At 40.9% G+C, this 19,137-nt stretch overlaps 1 protein-coding gene across 1 annotated transcript in view; it reads right to left on the bottom strand.

The window, feature by feature from the left end:
• Window positions 1–19,137, bottom strand: part of GBF1 (golgi brefeldin A resistant guanine nucleotide exchange factor 1) — a 117,304-nt gene that overhangs the window by 29,569 nt on the left and 68,598 nt on the right. The window contains 1 exon segment of the mRNA XM_032422953.1: window positions 908–1,039. Within this exon segment, the coding sequence (XP_032278844.1) occupies window positions 908–1,039 (132 nt within the window).

Here is a 19,137-nt window from a genome sequence, read left to right as displayed (position 1 = left end):
TATACAAGGTGATGAGTGTTAACTAGATTTAATGTGGTATTCATTTCTAACATATGTATACTAAGTCATTATGTTGTATACCTTAAACTAATATAATATTTTTTTAAGAAGATTTTTATTTATTTGAGAGAGAGAGAGTGAGAGAGAGCATGAGAGGAGAGAGGGTCAGAGGGAGAAGCAGACTCCCCACTGAGCAGGGAGCCCGATGTGGGACTTGATCCTGGGACTCCGGAATCATGACCTGAGCCGAAGGCAGTCGCTTAACCAACTGAGCCACCCAGGCGCCCCTAAACTAATATAATATTATACATAAATTATATTTCAAAACTGGGGGAAAAAGAATAAATCAGAGGGATAATTATATCATGTACAATCTTTCTAAGTTAATACTATTAAGTGAAAAAAGAAAATCCAAAGCACATACTCCTTTTTTTTAAATGGTACTTTACATATATTTATATACATGTAGAGAAAGGTATAGAAAGATTCAAACCAGCCTGTCAACATTATTTATGTAAGGAAGAAGAAGGAACTTTGAGAGAGAGGAGACACCACTAATTTTTCTTTTAGTCACCTCTTTATTGTTTATCTTCTTAAAATAAGCATGCACCGTATTTGAAAAATAACTTTAAAAAGAAACCAAACCAAACCTCCAAGGGCACCATACCCTTAATTCCCTCCAAAGCATACAGAAACCAGAGTCCCAAGGAAACCCCCCTCCTCCCCACTCTGCATAACCTGAGTCAATTAGCATGATGAGTAACCAATAACTGTCTTATTTCTCTCCTACAAGGAAACAGCTAGGAGAAACCTTCCATTGCCACCAGCTCACTACCTAAAGCCTGACCACCCCAGGAGAGGCAGGAAATGAAGTGCTATGGTCATCCAAGTAGGCCTGAGCTCTTACCTATGAGTGCATAGGACAGGAACTTGTTGACAGAGGTGAGCGCCAGTCCAGTGATAGGGCCAGTGGTATCTTCAGAGCGAATCACTTCCAGAAATGGACGGAGGAACACATTGGGCTCAATTTCTGAGAGTTCTACAAGAAAAGAAACAGAAATGAAGGGATGCCATCTGACAAAAGCTAAACCCTAGAAAAAGGCCCTTCTTATCTGTGCCATAAGGCTAGAATTCTTAGTTACTAGGTCAATCTTCCTTCCTCTGGATTACCTTAAATCAAATCACAGACATTGTATTATTTTATCTATAAAATTTTTAGTATGTAGCTTAAAGATTAAGAAGTTAAAAAAAAAAACCAAAACACAGTATTGGGGCGCCTGAGTGGTGCAGTCAGTTCGACATCCAACTCTTGGTTTCAGCTAGGGTCATGATCTCAGGATCGTGGGATGGAGCCCAGCATCAGGCTCAATGCTCAGCATGCAGTCTGCTTGAGATTCTCTCCCTCACTCTCCCCCTGCCCCTCCTGCTTGTGCTCTCTCTCAAATCAATCAATCAATCTTAAAAAACCCCACAGGATCATTATCATGCTTAAAAAAGTAGCAATAGGGGCGCGCCTGGGTGGCTCGGTAAGTTAAGCGTCCAACTCTTGATCTCAGCTCAGGTCTTGATCTCAGGATCTTGAGTTCAGGCCCCCACTGGGCGCCTTTTTTTTTTTTTAAGATTTTATTTATTCATTTGAGAGAGACAGTGCGCACAGAGGGAGAAGCCGAATTCCCTGCTGAGCTGGGAGCCCAACACAGGGCTTGATCCCAGGACCTAGACATCATGACCTGAGGCGAAGGCAGACACTCAACCATCTGAGCCACCCAGGTGCCCCAATATAGTAAATTTTGTTTTATATATATATATAATTTTAACAATAATTTAAAAATTAACAGTAATTCTTTAATGTCACCAAGTACTGTTGGGTCAATTTTCCATGTCCATCTCACCACTCCTCCTAGTGACAGATAAACTTCATCTCAAGTTGGCCAAACAGGTCCCAGGATGAGCTACCCTCTTTATGTCTTTTGCTGTTATGGTCAAGGTCACTTCCCTTAGAGATAAAAATGTAGCACACCCCAGGAAGGTGAGGGAAAACCCTGAGGTTTCTAGTCCTTGCTGAAAAATAAGCCTAAAAAGAATGAAAGGCTGCACAGTCCCTACTCTTAGAGACAGTTTGTAATCTTGGAAGGTCCTAACCACTCTTCGGCTTCCTTTCTGCCTAGAGCACAGCAAAGGGCTAACTGCTCTGAGATGAAGGAGCAATTAATAATCTTTATTTTACAGATGAGAAAAATAAGGTTTAGATAAACTACATGATTGGCCCCAAATCACATCTAATAAGAAGCAGGGCTGGGATTTGAATGCAGTCTGTATACATGCTTTCAAAACTTGTGAAACCATTACATCTATTCTACCTAACTACCAGCACAAACTCCTGAATTTAGAAGGCTTCATTCCAGATCTAAGAAGCTACACTGCACTGGCCTTACTCTCTACCCTACTCTACAGAGTTTGTTTTTCTAGAGTCTGCAATGCTTTTATCTTTCAGAGACCAGCTCACTAAAAGCCTTCCTAAATTGCTCAGAAAGATTAAGGGGCATGATCAAGGCTGCCCACCTTTAGAGACAAAAGAAAGCTGGCTTTTCTAAGTACCTTCATTTTCATGCAAATGTAGGGAGCTTCCCACTCCATTCCTACCACCCCCCTCTTTGAGTAAACATTCCCTGGGCCCGGCTGCTCCTCAGATTAATGCTTTAATTGATTGGCAGATTGGGTAGCATTTTCCAAGCCTGTATGGACAGTGATCACATCAGCTGTATAAAACCTGCTTCTTATCCCCCACCTACCCCCACCGAGAGATGTACAATTTGCAGGAAAAACCTAGAAGAAAACCTTTGTGTGTGTGAGGTGATAGAGGGTTGAGATGTAAGGAATGGAAATACTAGGAAAAACTGAAATATATAAAATACTTTTGTGTAAAGCATATTAAAAAATATAAAGTCACCTAGTCTTGCTTTAGAAACATTAACTATTATATATGATTTGGTCGGTCACTTAAAAAATATGGTCATAGTTAGTATAGTTGAGATATAAAAGTCTAGATGGAAAAATAATCTTTAATTAAGAGGTGGGAAAGGAAAGATTTTCTGAGCTTTCATCCAGTTGCTATAACTGTATTTTCTTCATGGTGAAAGACTAGGGAAATTTTACAGCCATGGCTTGACACTTCCAGAGCCATGTGCATTTTTAATTTTTTTTTTAAATAAGATTTCCTTTCTTTCTTTTTTTTTATAAAGATATTTATTTATTTATTTGACAGAGAGAGAGACAGTGAGAGAGGGAACACAAGCAGGGGGAGAGGGAGAGGGAGAAGCAGGCTTCCCGCGGAGCAGGGAGCCTGATGTGGGCTTGATCCCAGGACCCTGGGATCATGACCTGAGCGGAAGGCAGTCGCTTAACCAACTGAGCCACCCAGACGCCCCCATGTGCATTTTTTAATTTGGTAAAACCAACTCTTTCTGGTATAGTGTTCTATAAATTTTAACACATATATAGATTCCTGTAATCACTGTGACAGTGTGACAACTGGGATACAGAACACTTTCATCGCCCCAGAAAACTCCCTCTTATCTCTTTGTAGTCACACCCTCCTCCCCACTCAAACCCCTGTCAACCACTGATGTATTCTCCATCACCACAGTTTTATCAAGAAGGTCATAAAATGAAATCATACAGTATGTTACTTTTGAGACTGGCTTCTTTCACTCAGCATGATGCCTTCACCTAAACTGCGGCTCAACAGTTTGTTCCCTTTTTATTGTTGTGTAGTATTCCATTGCATGTATGTACCACAGTTTATCCATTCACTAGTTGAAGGACATTTGGCTTCTCCAGTTTGAGGCAATTTTGAGTAAAGCTGCTATAAACATTTGTGTACAGGTTTTTGTGTGAAGAACAATGGTTTGCATTTCTCTGGGATAAACACCCAGGAGTGGGATTTCTGGGTCAAAGGGTAAGTGTACGTTTAGCTTTATAAGAAACTGCCAAACTGTTTTCCAGAGTTTCCGTATCACTTTGCATTCCCACCAGCAATGAGAATTCTGGTTTCTCCACGTCCTGTCTGGTACTTGGTATTTTCAGTATTTTTATTTAAGCCATCCTAACAGGTAGGTAGGGATATCTCCATGTGGTTTAGATTTGCATTTCTTTAATGGCTAGTGACACTGAACATCTTTTTCATGTGCTTATTTGCCATCCATGTATCCTTTTTGGTCGACGTGTCTGTGTCTGTTCAAGTCTTTACCCCATTTTTTAAATTGAATTGTTTGTTTTCTTACTGTTGAGTTTAGAGACTTCTTTATTTATTCTGGATTCGGTCTTTTATTGGCAATACAATGATTTACAAATGTTTTCTCCCAGTCTGTAGCTTGTCTTTTCAATCTCTTCACGGTATCTCTCATAGAACAGACATTTTTACTTTGGTGAAGTCTGGCGTATCAATTTTTTTTCTTTTGTGCATTATGTTTTTGGTGTCATATCTAAGTACTCTTTGCCTAATCCCACGCCATGAAGATTTTTCCTATGTTTTCCTCTAAAAGATACACAGCTTTATGCTTTTTGTTTACATCTGTGATCTACTTTGAGTTAATTTTTCTATAGTGTGTGAGGTTTGCATGGAGCTTCTTTTTCTTTTTGCATATGGATGTCCATTTGTTCCAACAACATTTATTGAAACAAAATTCTTTCTTCACTGAATTGTCATTGCACTCTGCCAATCATTAACTGACCTTATTTAAAAAAAATTTTTTTTAAGATTTTTCAATTTATTTATTTGATAGAGAGAGCACAAGCAGATGGAGTAGCAGGTAGAGGGAGAGGGAGAGGGAGAAGCAGGCTCCCCGCTGAGCAAGGAGACCGAAGCGGGGCTTGATCCTAGGACCCTGGGATCATGACCCGAGCCAAAGGCAGTTGCTTAACCAACTGAGCCACCCAGGCGCCCCTAACTGACCTTATTTTTGTAAGTATATTCTGGGTTCTCTATTCTGTTCCATTGATCTGTGTATCTTACTCTCTGAAAGCAAACTGTCTTGATTAACTATATTCTAAGTCTTAAAATCAGGTAGTGTGATCCCTCCAACTTTATTATTTTTCAATACTGCTTTCAGCATTCTAGTTCCTTTGCCTTTCTATTTCAACATAAATTTGTCTATATTTACAAAAATCTTGCTGGGAATTTGATAGGAGTTGCACTGAGTCTAGAGGTTAGTTTGGGAAGAAATGCCATCTTTACTAAGTTGTGTCTACCAATCCATGGACATGGTATAGTCTCTCTATATCGTTTTAGATTCTGTATGTTTTGTTAGATGTATATTTTATTTGGTATGTTTGTAAATGGTATTGTGTTTCAATTTCAGTTTCTAGAAGTTCATTTTTAATATATAGAAATGTGACTGATTTTCTGTTGTTGTTTTAAATCAGAACATTTATTGTGTGACCAATCATTGAAATCCATTAAGATGAACTGGATGCTACAACAGCTGCCCTCTTGGGCTTAAGTGTTGTTCCTTCATGGAATCCATGCCTGAATCTGCAGTATACAATTTTTAGGTGCCTCATTTGACCAGTCCCAGTGGCATTCCGTTTTTGTTTTTTTAAGATTTATTTATTTGAGAGAGAGAGAGAGCGCGCACTAGGGGGGAGTGGCAGAAGGAGAGCGAGAGAGAAACCAAGGTAGACTCCACACTGAGTGTAGAGCCAGATGCAGGGCTCGATTCCACCACCCCAAGATCACGACCTGAGCCAAAACCAAGAATCGCTTAACTGATGGCACCACTAGGTGCCCTGGTATTTCGTCTTTTAGCCTTGGCACTCTAGTTATACTTCTCTTCTGCTTGGCAGGATTGCCACATTTGCCATAGGTTGACTTCTGAAGGTGGCAGGCCTCAGAGGCACAGCGGCGACACAATGTGTGCGTCTTACTGAGACGCTTTCCAAATGCTATCCCCTTCATCATCTCATCCGTACGGCCAAGATCAAAGAGACAAAATGTGACTGATTTTTGTGTGTTGACCTTATATCCTGTGACCTTACTAAACTCACTTACTAGTTCTAGGATTTTTTGTTTTTGTTTTTGTAGATTCCTTGGGGTTTTCTGCACGGACAATTATGTTATCTGCAAACAGTGAGTTTTATTTCTTCTTTTCCAATTTACATGCCTTTTATTTCCTTTTCTTGACTCACTGTACAGGCTGGGACTTCCAGTACTATGAAAGCAGACATCTTTCCTTGCTGTCAATTTTAGGGTAAATGCATTCAGTGTTTCACTGTAAAGTATGATGTTAGTCATAAGTTTTTTTGTAAATGTTCATTATCATGAGTGGATTTCAATGTTATCAAATGCCTTTTTGTCATCAATTGATAATGATCAAGTGGTTTTCCTTCTTTAGAATGTTAATATGGTAGATTAATTGGTTTTCAGATATTGAATCATCCTTGCATTCCTAGGATTAAAACTCACTTAGTCTCAGTATATTACTCTTTTAATATACTGGTAGATTTTATTTGTTAATCAGCTTCATACAGTGAAAGAGCTCACTATGGCATGAGAGGCCTGAAGTTGGCAGGAGTGATATCATATAAAGGCTTGGACAAAGTCCCATAGAGAACTCTCTGTGGCCCTTGCACAGTATATAATCCAGTCAATGGACAAGGGATCATTAGTCTCACTACTTCTCACTACTACCAATAGCCAGGCATATGACACTCAAGCTCATCTGTCAAATTAGGTAGTTAGAATCTATGACTGCTAAAATACGTTCTTTCTGGCACTTCTACTCTGTGAATCAATGCTTTATGGAGACTTAGTGATGGTAAACTAGAAGAGCTGGACTTTTTTTTTAAAAGATTTTATTTTTAAGTACTCTCTATACTCTGTGTGGGGCTTGAACTCACAACCCTGAGATCAAGAGCCACACACTCTACCAACTGAGCCTGCCAGATGCCCCAGAGCTAGAGTTTTTAATTAGCCCACCAGGAACCTTCACTATCACCCTCACTCCCATAACCCCTACAAAAAAAGAGAATCGTGATATATAAAATTAATTTTTCCAAGAGTTTGGTCTAGGCAGAATTGGAGTTTTGCTCTCTAGGTTCAACTGCTGATCGCTAAGAGCATCAGAGACACTCTAACAGGAACACCCCCTGCAGCTTTTGGTGGTGGTAGTGGGCGGGACAGACATGGCAGGGGAGACTGTGCTACTAGCAGGGTACCACTAGTGAGGACACTTCTGATTTAACAGGTAACTCTTTGTAAACACGTTTAAAAAAAAAACAAAAAAACAAAAAACCAGCCCTGGAATTTCAATTCAAAATCCTGTTAAGATGTTCAGATGGTCCTCTATAATAGTGCTTTCTCAAACAGTCTGTGGTTAGGGCCAATTTATTTTTTTTCCTTTATGTCAATCCATTGCAGACCCATCATTTTATAAACTATAATAAAATGAACTGCTAGAGAATGAAATTTTAAAAACAAAGACATAATATAAACTCCATTTTATTATTAAAATCAACAATATATAAAATTACTGTCAAGATGTTATAAAAATTTCTAAATGCTTTCCCTCAATTTCTGCATACATCCCATCATGTACCAAGCAGCAATCTGTGAACCTAAAATGGTTTATAGATTATACTTTGAGTAACAGTGCTCTAGAAAAATAAACCCTAATTTTCAACTGGCCATTCTAGAAAATCCTCCAAATCCTAGGATATTATGGCTAAAATAGGCCCTAAAAATAATTTACAAATGAGGGGTGCCTGGGTGGCTCAGTCAGTTAAGCGTCTACCTTCGGCTCAGGTCATGATCCCAGGGTCCTGGGATCGAGACCCACGTCGGGCTCCCTGCTCAGCGGAGAGCCTGCTTTTCCCTCTCCCTCTGCCTGCCTTGCCTCTCTGCCTACTTGTGCTCTCTCTCTCTGTCAAATAAATAATACCTTTTTTAAAAATTTACAAATGAGATAATTAAGGTTTAGAAAGGCTGGGATGCCTGGGTGGCTCAGATCGTTAAGCCTCTGCCTTCAGCTCAGGTCATGATCTCCAGGTTCTGGGATTGAGCCCCTTGTTGGGCTCCCAGCTCAGCGGGGAGTCTGCTTCTCTCTCTCCCTCTACCTCTCCCCGACTGTGCTCTCTCTGTCTCTCTCTCACTCTCAAATGAGTAAATAAAATCTTAAAAAAAAAAGATTTAGAAAGGTTAAGTAATTTGTAAAATGCTACAAAGCCAGTTAGTATTGGATCCAGGACTAGAAGTTGAGGGCACTAGGTGAAAAAAAATGGGCTTCTGAATAGGATTTAGATTCAGTTGGGCAACTTAATGGCTGTGTGATAGATACTAAATTTTTCAAAGCCTGTATTTTATCACCTGTAAAATAGGTGTTAAAGAATTAAAATAAAAAATAAATTATATTTAAAAAGAAATAACAGCAGCTAACATTTATTGAGCATATACTAATGTGTCAGGCACCGTGCTCAGTAATTTACATAAATTATCTCATTTAATGCATATAAATATATTGTACAATGCATGGAATACAGTAAATGTGTAAAATATAACTAAGATATTATTATTCTAGTTTTTTAGTCCTGGGTCCCAGTCCAGGGTTCTTAATACTGTAAGTTACTTTAAGTTCAGTTTATTTTTTTTTAAGATTTAATTTTAGAAAGAGAGAGAGACAGCACAAACACACAAATGGGGGCAGGAGCAGAGGGAGAGGGATAAGCAGACTCCACAGTGAGGCTCGATGCAGGGCTCAATCCCACGACCCTGAAATCATGCAGGGCAGGAGCAGAGGGAGAGGGATAAGCAGACTCCACAGTGGGGCTCGATGCAGGGCTCAATCCCACGACCCTGAAATCATGACCTGAGCTGAAATCAAGAGTCGGACGCTTAACCAACTGAGCCACTCAGGCGTCCCAGTTCAGTTTTCTTTCTTCCTTTCTTTTCTTTTTTCTTTCCTTCCTTCCTTCCTTTCAGATTTTATTTACATGTCAGAGAGAGAGAGAGATTGAGAGAGCAAAGCAGGGGGAGCAGCAGACGAGGGAGAAGCAGGCTCCCCACCGAGCAAGGAGTCTGATGCAGGACTCGATCCCAGAACCGTGAGATCATGACCTGAGCCGAAGGCAGACACTTAATGACTGAGCCACCCAGGTGTCCCTCAGTTTTATTTCTTAAGATCTAAGTAAATATCAAAAACTTCAAAGGCAAGCCTTCTCTATCTTTGATTATTAAACACTAAAAGGGATAAAAATTCAGGATACCAAGATAACTAGTGGTTGTTATTTATGTATGGTGCAATTTCAGATAGCTCTTTTAATTTCTGAGGGTTTCAGCTTTCTCCAGGGTATGCATAGTTATCAGAGAAAGGAAGAAACTCCCCTTTTTTAAACAAATGAGTGAAATATTCATCCTCCTTTTAGAAGAGATAAAAATAACAATAATAGTAGCTACTATTTATTACCTTGTGCCATGCCACGTGCTAAGCACCTTATATACCTTCTCTCTTCAAAATTATCCCCATTTTGTTTTTTGGTTTTTTTTAAAGATTTATTTTTTGACAGAGAGAGACAGCAAGAGAGGGAACACAAGCAAGGGGAGTGGGAGAGGGAGAAGTAGGCTTCCCGCGGAGCAGGGAGCCCGATGCAGGGCTCGATCCCAGGACCCTGGGATCATGACCTGAGCCGAAGGCAGACACTTAACGACTGAGCCACCCAGGCGCCCCCAAAATTATCCCCATTTTGAAGATGAAAATGAGACTGAGAAAGTAGATCTACCCACCAGCTAACAAGTGGTGGAAATGAGAATCAAATCCAGGTTCATGTGACTCAAAAATCTGTGCTTGTAGCTATTCAACTCCACTGCTTCCTACGAAGCCAGAACAGAAAAGTTTCTGGTGTTCTGCCTCCTGGCTCGGCCTGCCTGGCAAATGAGATTCAATTGTCTAGATCTTCTTCAAAAGAGTGAGAAAAGCTGCCCGAGTCCTTCAGGGGAAAGGTGCCCATGATGCTGCTCATAGTAAGCAGGCTGAGTAATTTCACAACCAAGGAGACATCTGACACCACTGCCAAGCAGCCAAAATTCCCACCCTGGAAGGTTGTCAACTTCAAGGCACAAACAGTCCGGTAAACAGAGAGTGCAGATCAGGTAGAGGGGTACTCTGAAGGTGACTGGTCCATGTTCCAAGATGGGACAGAAAAAAGGGAAGGAGTACAAGGAGGGGAAATGCAACTCCTCGTTGAAAAAAGAACACTTGGGATCCTTCTAGGATTAGGCCACCTGCTTCTAAAACCAAATTTGAGTCCTACTTCTGGCTAATCAGTGCTGAATAAGAACAATTACAACAAGAATTATTAAACTATTTCTGGAGAAGCTCATGAACCACTTCAACACCAAGCAAAGTGAAACCCTTTAGAGATGTCTTGGTTGTATTCCCCTCATACTCTGTTCAACAGCAGTGAGCAGGGAGTTCAACTCCCTATATTAAGATATTAAAACAGAGAAGTCTCAGTTTGGTCCAACATCAATCTGAGAATCTGCAGATGTCCCCCAAGTCTCTTGTCTTTCCAGATGATGAGTTGACCTGTCCAAAAGGGAATGAATCCTGACATTGTTTTCTTTTTACGTCAGAGCTGCCACCCTCACTGATAATCTATGCCAAAGGTCTCAACATGTGGCATCAAGCACTGCCCTTAGACAAAAGGGAACACTCTCTTCTTAGCCTACAGGGGAACAGTCACTCTCCTCCTAGGAGTTTGGGGTTCTCCAGCCTGCAGCAGCCTTTTCTCATTTGGCCAGCATTGGGCTGGCACATTCCTGAGCCAAAATGCACACATAAGCTGCTTTCCCTGGTAGCGAAGCTCTTCACTCCTGAGTGACTCTTGTCAGGGGCGGATGGGCATTCTCAATTGGATTACGCTGACAAGGAAAAAGGCCTGTGGTATATTATTTCAACACCATTTGGCTTCAGAAATGCCTGTCTCGACCCTTTTGCCCTCAGAGCCTATTTCTCCCTTCTTGCTTTCTAGAGGGTCACCAGCCTGCTCCCATCCTTGCTCCTCATCCTGCAAATACTGGCTCATGTTCCTGGAGACAGAATATTGTCATTCACAAGGTGGATCATGTATAACAGACTAATAAATCAGAGCATGATACAAACAAAAGTCAAGTTCATTTACCCCTCTTGATATTTCTGTATCCAGAGACACAGACAAAATTATTTGAACAGAAAAAGCTTTTGGGTTTTTGGCTTTTCTGTCTATGCCTGGACATTTTATTTTAGGAAAAATGGTCAGGTCCTCATATTCTACTTTTCTGACTATGTTATACCCAGGAATATTTTTGGTAAAAGTCGAAGTAAGATTGGGAATGATCTACAAATGGAATTTTTGAGATACTGTTAAGTTCAGTAGGAAGAAGCTGTACTCTTTGTGGTCACTAGAGGACACCAAGAGTAGTGGTCCAAAGGATGAGCAAAACTAAACTTTGGTAAAGCCAGAAGCCCCTGGAGTATCTGCCACACCTGCCATACCTTTATTTCCAGACCTCAAATGGTTATGTGGGGATTTAGGCTTGACTTCAGGAACTGACTTGAACGAAGACTGACTGACAAAGGGCAGCTTTCAGAGAAATGTATTATCTTCCAGGCTTAAGGGTCAAACCCAGACAAGCCTTTGCAACCTTGCTCTATACAACAGGAGAAATAAAGAAATGCACTTGGCCCAGTCTTGGCCTATCTCAGGCAAAACACTTCACTTCTCTGGCCCATAGTTTCCTCATCCATAGAGTTTTCCCAGGGAAGGTGGCAGTGGTGGTAGTTTAACTAAATTCTTTAAGGCTCCTTTAGATTCCTAAAACTTATAAAATGCAAAGTACAATTTGAGGTAAGTGCACATGAATGCAGACAGTCTGTTACAAAGGAAGCCTGGGGGAAAAGCAAGCCCAGTTTGTTTGTCTAAGCTCCTGACAGTAGATCCTCTTTTCTTAGCTATCACCTAACAGTTCCCAGATCTGTCCCAAATGCTTAGTTTCTCAAGGCGCCTTTAGACTTGGGAAGGGGGTCGATTATCTTTGATATTATGACCCTTAAGAGACAAAATATGATGTTGGGTTAATCACTACCACATCTAGGTACAAGGTGACTCCATGGGCCAGCATAAGATAATGGTACCAACCACTTACACTAAGAAAGGCAAATTACTTCTAATACTTGATCCTTTTAAAAAACTCTTTAGAGGGGCGCCTGGGTGGCTCAGTTGGTTAAGCATCTGCCTTCAGCCAGGCTCTCTGCTCAGCAGGGAGCCTGCTTCTCCCTCTCCCTTTGCCTGCCACTCCCCCTGCTTGTGCTGTCAAATAAACAAATAAAGTCTTTAAAAAAAAAAACCCAAAAAACTCTTTAGGAAGTATTCATTTTTTAGGCTAAGCCTAGCCCTCAATGGCCAACCCAACCTAAATAGCCAGTTTAGCTTGCTGCTAGGAGCTGCTATCTACCACCCTTAGAAGAAGAATCCTATTCCACTGCCAAGGACAACCACCTTAATTTGTCTCAGACATCAGGAACAGCTACACAGATTATTAAGCATAATTGTTATACATAGATTATTTATTTTATTCTCCCAATAACCCTGAGAAACAGTATTACTGTTCCATTTTACAGATAAAGAAACCAAGGCTCAGGGCACCTCAGGGACCCAGTCGGTTAAGCGACTGACTCTTGATTTCTGCTCAGGTCATGATCTCAGGATGGTGAGATCGAGCCCCACATCGGGCTCTGCACTGCTGAGCATGGAGCCTGCTTAAGATTCTCTCCCTCCAGGGGCGCCTGGATGGCTCAGTCGTTAAGTGTCTGCCTTCGGCTCAGGTCATGATCCCGGGGTCCTGGGATCGAGCCCCGCATCGGGCTCCCTGCTCCGCGGGAAGCCTCCTTCTCCCTCTCCCACTCCCCCTGCTTGTGTTCCCTCTCTCGCTGTGTCTCTCTCTGTCAAAATAAATAAAATCTTAAAAAAAAAAAAAAAAAAAAAAAGATTCTCTCCCTCAGGGCGCCTGGGTGGCTCAGTCATTAAGCGTCTGCCTTCAGCCTGGGTCGTGGTCCCGGGGTCCTGGGATTGAGCCCCGTGTCGGGCTTCCTGGTCTGCGGGAGGCCTGCTTTTCCCTCTCCCTCACTTGTGTTCCCTCTCTGGCTGTGTCTCTCTCTGTCAAAGAAATAAATTAAAAAAAAAAAAAAGATTCTCTCCCTCTCCTCCTCCCCTGCTCGCTCGCTCTCTCTCTTGAAGGAAGGAAGGAAGGAAGAAACAAACCAAGGCACTAAGGCTAAGAGACTTGCCCAAGATCACACAGTAAATCAAAGAGCCAGAATTTAGAGCCAGGTCTTTTCTGGCTTTCAAAGTCCATGCTCTTAAACACTGTATTATGTCCTTTAATATTATACCATGCTATTGCTGCTACAGGTTTACTACTAGATATATTTATTAACTGCATGAGTTGGATGGCAAATAAAAATTTAAAACTCAACTATCTGGAATTGAAGTTTCTTCTCTACCTTTCCTCCTCCTATCCAATGACTAAACGCTGTTCGCTATTGATTTTAGTACTGCCACACAAATTAAGCATCAGGTTTGCCCAGGTTGCCTCCTAATCCAAGAGGAAGAGTGAGGCTCCTTTAACAAGGCTGGCAGGGCTAAATGAGGCCCACAGGGACTGGCCTCAAATGTATCGCAGAGGCCTGAGGACAGACTGATCCATCTGTCTTACTGAGAGCAAAGTTTGATATGTATCAACTCTATAAACACTAGTTTTTTCCTTTTAGAGGAAATTGGCACATATTGAAAGGAAAGCAATTAGGTTGTAACATACAGGCAAAAGCCAGAGCTGCTCTGGTCCTTTACTCTGCCTTGCCGTTTTCTGTATACATTGTACAAGACCAAGCCCAAACTTAAGCAGGCAATTTGAAAGCCCAGGAGAAATTAAAAACTTCTGTTGCTACACTTTAAAAGAGAACAATTCACCCCAACTTTATGCATTCATTACACTTGGAGCAACTTTTTCAATCCAAATTCCTCTCATAGTCTTGTAAAAAGTTCCAGTGTTTGATGGTAGCAAGAAGAGAAGGCAATTATAGGTTTATTATCAATTACCACCCTGTCAGGTCTCCTCTAGGGGCCCTGAAGGGGAAATAAAAGGAAATAAAAAAGAACTAAATTCTGAACTGACATTAGCAAAGTCTACAGATATGGAAAAGACCGAAGGGTCAACAGCCAAAACTTTTGGAGAAGAATCAGAGAGTCCCCAAAGAGTATCAATTACAGGACTGGTAGCAGTCTTCCCCTGTCCCTTAAGTGTACAGAATCCTATTTATTCACTTTTCTCCAACAGCTGAAAATGGTTTCTACAGCAGCAGATCATAAATTCTTAGTGACACTAAGACTAAGGAATCTTATTCTGCCTCAGACATCCTTTGTGCTATTGGGCTCAAGAATTTGACGATAATGTACATTTCCCATTTTACAGATGGGGAAAACAAAGGCATCAAAAGTGTAACCCATAAGGGTCAGAACAAGTATTCTAACCACTTGCCATTGCTGTCTCTAAAGACATGTGTGTAAGCTGAAAAATGAACAAGAACATTTTTGGAAACAGCAGTATTCTGAGAAGTCACATTATTTGTTCTGAAAGGTACCCAGGGAACCTTTAAGACAGCCAAATCTGGAGGAACAATCCTGAAAGCATTGGGAAACAACCATGTTCAGAAAACATGCAGAACCCGAGTTCAGCCAACACCTGTTTCCCCAACAATATCTGTCTATCTATCTGTCTCTCGTTTTATCCCAACTGCACACAATACAAAAGCTGCATTATTCTGGTAAAGTTGCATTCCAGCCCAGGGCACACAGTTAATGTTTTTTACAGCCCACATGCCTTCTTGTGATGGATGGCCACTTTATAATGAAATACTTTATGCTCAATCAACTCACAAATAATAAGTGTTCCATTACATGGCATTAAAAATAAACCCAAAATCAGAAAGACTCAGAAAGAAATAAGGAACAGGAGTACAAGGGTGATTCCTGGAAAGAGAGGAGGAACCCAGGAAAGAATCCTCTGTAACTCCTTCATTTCTAAAGAAGGCACAGTCCTAAGGAGAATTTGGTCTAAAGAAGGCATTAATTTCAACAAGTGATGTTGGAACAAATGGACATCCATATGCAAAAAAACCCAACCCCCCCCAAAACCAACCAAAAAAAAAGAAGCTCCATGCAAACCTCACACACTATAGAAAAATTAACTCAAAATAGATCACAGATGTAAACAAAAAGCATAAAGCTGTGTATCTTTTAGAGGAAAACATAGGAAAAATCTTCATGGCGTGGGATTAGGCAAAGAGTACTTAGATATGACACCAAAAACATAATGCACAAAAGAAAAAAAATTGATACGCCAGACTTCACCAAAGTAAAAATGTCTGTTCTATGAGAGATACCGTGAAGAGATTGAAAAGACAAGCTACAGACTGGGAGAAAACATTTGTAAATCATTGTATTGCCAATAAAAGACCGAATCCAGAATAAATAAAGAAGTCTCTAAACTCAACAGTAAGAAAACAAACAATTCAATTTAAAAAATGGGGTAAAGACTTGAACAGACACAGACACGTCGACCAAAAAGGATACATGGATGGCAAATAAGCACATGAAAAAGATGTTCAGTGTCACTAGCCATTAAAGAAATGCAAATCTAAACCACATGGAGATATCCCTACCTACCTGTTAGGATGGCTTAAATAAAAATACTGAAAATACCAAGTACCAGACAGGACGTGGAGAAACCAGAATTCTCATTGCTGGTGGGAATGCAAAGTGATACGGAAACTCTGGAAAACAGTTTGGCAGTTTCTTATAAAGCTAAACGTACACTTACCCTTTGACCCAGAAATCCCACTCCTGGGTGTTTATCCCAGAGAAATGCAAACCATTGTTCTTCACACAAAAACCTGTACACAAATGTTTATAGCAGCTTTACTCAAAATTGCCTCAAACTGGAGAAGCCAAATGTCCTTCAACTAGTGAATGGATAAACTGTGGTACATACATGCAATGGAATACTACACAACAATAAAAAGGGAACAAACTGTTGAGCCGCAGTTTAGGTGAAGGCATCATGCTGAGTGAAAGAAGCCAGTCTCAAAAGTAACATACTGTATGATTTCATTTTATGACCTTCTTGATAAAACTGTGGTGATGGAGAATACATCAGTGGTTGACAGGGGTTTGAGTGGGGAGGAGGGTGTGACTACAAAGAGATAAGAGGGAGTTTTCTGGGGCGATGAAAGTGTTCTGTATCCCAGTTGTCACACTGTCACAGTGATTACAGGGATCTATGTGTATCTTAAAATTCATACAAACTGGGGGCGCCTGAGTGGCTCAGTGGGGTAAGCGTCTGACTCTTGATTTCGGCTCAGGTCATGATCTCAGGGCTTTGTGCTCAGCAGGGAGTCTCTAGAGCTTCTCTCTTTCCCTCTCCCTCTGCCCCTCCCCCCACTCGCGAATGAGAGCTCTCTCTCTCTCTCTCTCAAATAAATAAATCTTCAAAATTCATACAATTGTATACTAAAAAAAGTTAATTTTACTATGAAAACTAAAAGAAGAAAATATATCTATTGAAAGAATCATAGTCTATGAGTCTCAGCCTAGTTCATACCAAGAATGGCATCCACACGATGCAGCCCAAAAGCAGGCCCTGCCTTTCAAGACTGAGGTCTGAAGATATCTGGATTAGGTTTAAAGGAAAGGCCACCTATGAAGGTCGACCTAAATTCAGAAATGCCCTTTCCTGTCAAGGATTTGCGGAAAGGCTAGACTAGCATGGAGAACCTATTTCTTCTCTCCCTGGACTCTTCTAACCAATATTAGAGAAGATTTAGAATTGGAACCTATTCTTTCAAAATCTTCAGTTGAAGCTGCCCTTTAATGATAGACTACATTTCTGTTAACTTCAACCCCACTGAGCATGGTTAGAGAAACTACTGCTTTGGTTTTTTTTTTTTTTTTTTTTTAAAGATTTTATTTATTTGTCAGAGAGAGACACTGCGCGAGAGAGAACACAAGCAGGGGGAGTGGGAGAGGGAGAAGCAGGCTTCCTGCTGAGCAGGGAGCCCGATGCGGGGCTCGATCCCAGGACCCTGAGATCATGACCTGAGCCAAAGGCAGACGCTTAACGACTGAGCCACCCAGGTGCCCCCTGCTTTGGTATTTTAAGTCATTTGCCTTTGGGAGCCCACACCCTAACCTTCAGTTTCTTGCTTTAACCTTTGAGAATTAGTTCCCCACGGCCTAGGTAAGATAGAGGCATTAAAAATATAGAGAAACAGGGGCGCCTGGGTGGCACAATCAGTTAAGCATCTGCCTTTGGTCAGATCTCCGGGGCTGGGATTGAGTCCTGTGTCAGGCTTCCTGTTCAGCAGGGAGTCTGCTTCTCTCTTTCCCTCTCCCTCTACCCCTCCCTACTGCTCATTCACTCTCCCTCTCTCTCAAATAAATAAATAAAATCTTTGAAAAAAAAAATATAGAGAAACAGTTTACCAGGGAATAATTTCTCTCCCATAATACTTGACACATAGGATACCAACTCCTACCTCGCTAAAGGCCCTTGGCAATATGAACATCACTAAAGAAAGTGCTGACTTCTGCACACAGTTTCAAGGAGAAGGGTGGGGGTAAGAAGCAAGGTAAGGAGGGGCTTTCATCTGGAACACAGACTACCCCATGCTCAAGAAGCACGTGGGACACCAAAGGCCCCTCTTTCCTACAGGAAGATGTACATCTACCTGCTTCAAATGTATCAAGTCACAGTATATATATACTATTATGTACCCCTGTCCTGCAAGCAAAAGTCTCTAATCCAATATCCATTAGATTAGGTCTGAATTCTGTTGGCCAAGCCCCAGGCTCTCAGGGGGCTGGCATCAAATAGGGAGGCTGGAGTAGGGTTTCAAACACCTGTTTCAGCTTTTTAAGTGTCCGATTCACGCCACTGTGCTCTGGCAGCAGGGACCCTGATGATGTGGGTTCTCTTCTCCTGCCAAACCCTCAACTTAAAGAGCCTAGCTCCTCAGGAGAGAAAGAAGATAGACTGGGGGCTACAGCCACTTTGAAAAACTACCTCTTTTAAAGTTAAACACACATCTACATTATGATCCAGCAATTTCATTCTTAAGTATTTATCCAAGAGAAACTAAAACATACATTCACAAAAAGACTTCTATAGGAGTATTTATAGCAGCCTATTCTTAACAGACAAAGACTAGAAATAATCCAAATGTCCTTCAGTAAGAGAATGAATAAATTATCTGTGGTTTATCCATACAATTGGAAACTAGTCAGTAAAACAAAATAAATCAAAACAAAAAACCAGTGATACATGAAACAACAGGGATGAATTCGAAAAATGTGCTAAGTGAAAAGAAGCTAGATATGAGAGCATATCCTATGATTCCAACTATATGAAACCCAAAAACAAAACTAATCAATGGTAACAGAACACAGAAAGTGGTTTTGTGTGTGTTAGGGGTAATTTAAAGGGGGCACGAGAAAACTTTGGGGTAATGAAAATGTTCTGTATCTTTTTTTTTTCCTTGTACGGTGGTTACAATGTGTTTATATAATTATCAAAATTTATTAACTAAACACCTAAGGTCTGTTCATTTTATTGTATGTTAATTATACCTCAATTTAAAAAGAGAAAAGAGCTGGGAATTTGGGGTAAGCCTCTCCTACTTGGCATTATTTGGGAGAATGAAGATATAGAAGAGAAGAAAGAAATTTACTTCCCAACTCACCATTCTGGGAGCAGAGGCTCAACAGCCAGCTGAGCTGCCACCTCAGTGCCCCTTGGGCAACCTTTGGGGAAGAAGAGATTTTCAGGTGGTAACTGATATACCTTCAATGGTGCCCTCTTGCTTCCCAAAGGGGTGTCACTGAACTGTCTTCAACAGTGTTTACTTCCCATTGCTATAAGTATAATCGGGGATCCAATTTAGAAGAAGAAAGTTCATATACAACAAAAACTAGGCCCTTAGTAATTACAACTCAGTCTTCAAAAAAATTAAATTATAACCAGACTAACAGACAAGTAAGTCAACACTCCAGTTT

Source organism: Phoca vitulina, unplaced genomic scaffold (assembly GCF_004348235.1).
Source record: "Phoca vitulina isolate PV1807 unplaced genomic scaffold, GSC_HSeal_1.0 scaffold28, whole genome shotgun sequence".
Taxonomy (NCBI): Eukaryota; Metazoa; Chordata; class Mammalia; order Carnivora; family Phocidae; genus Phoca; species Phoca vitulina.
This window is presented reverse-complemented; position numbering and strand designations above follow the sequence as displayed.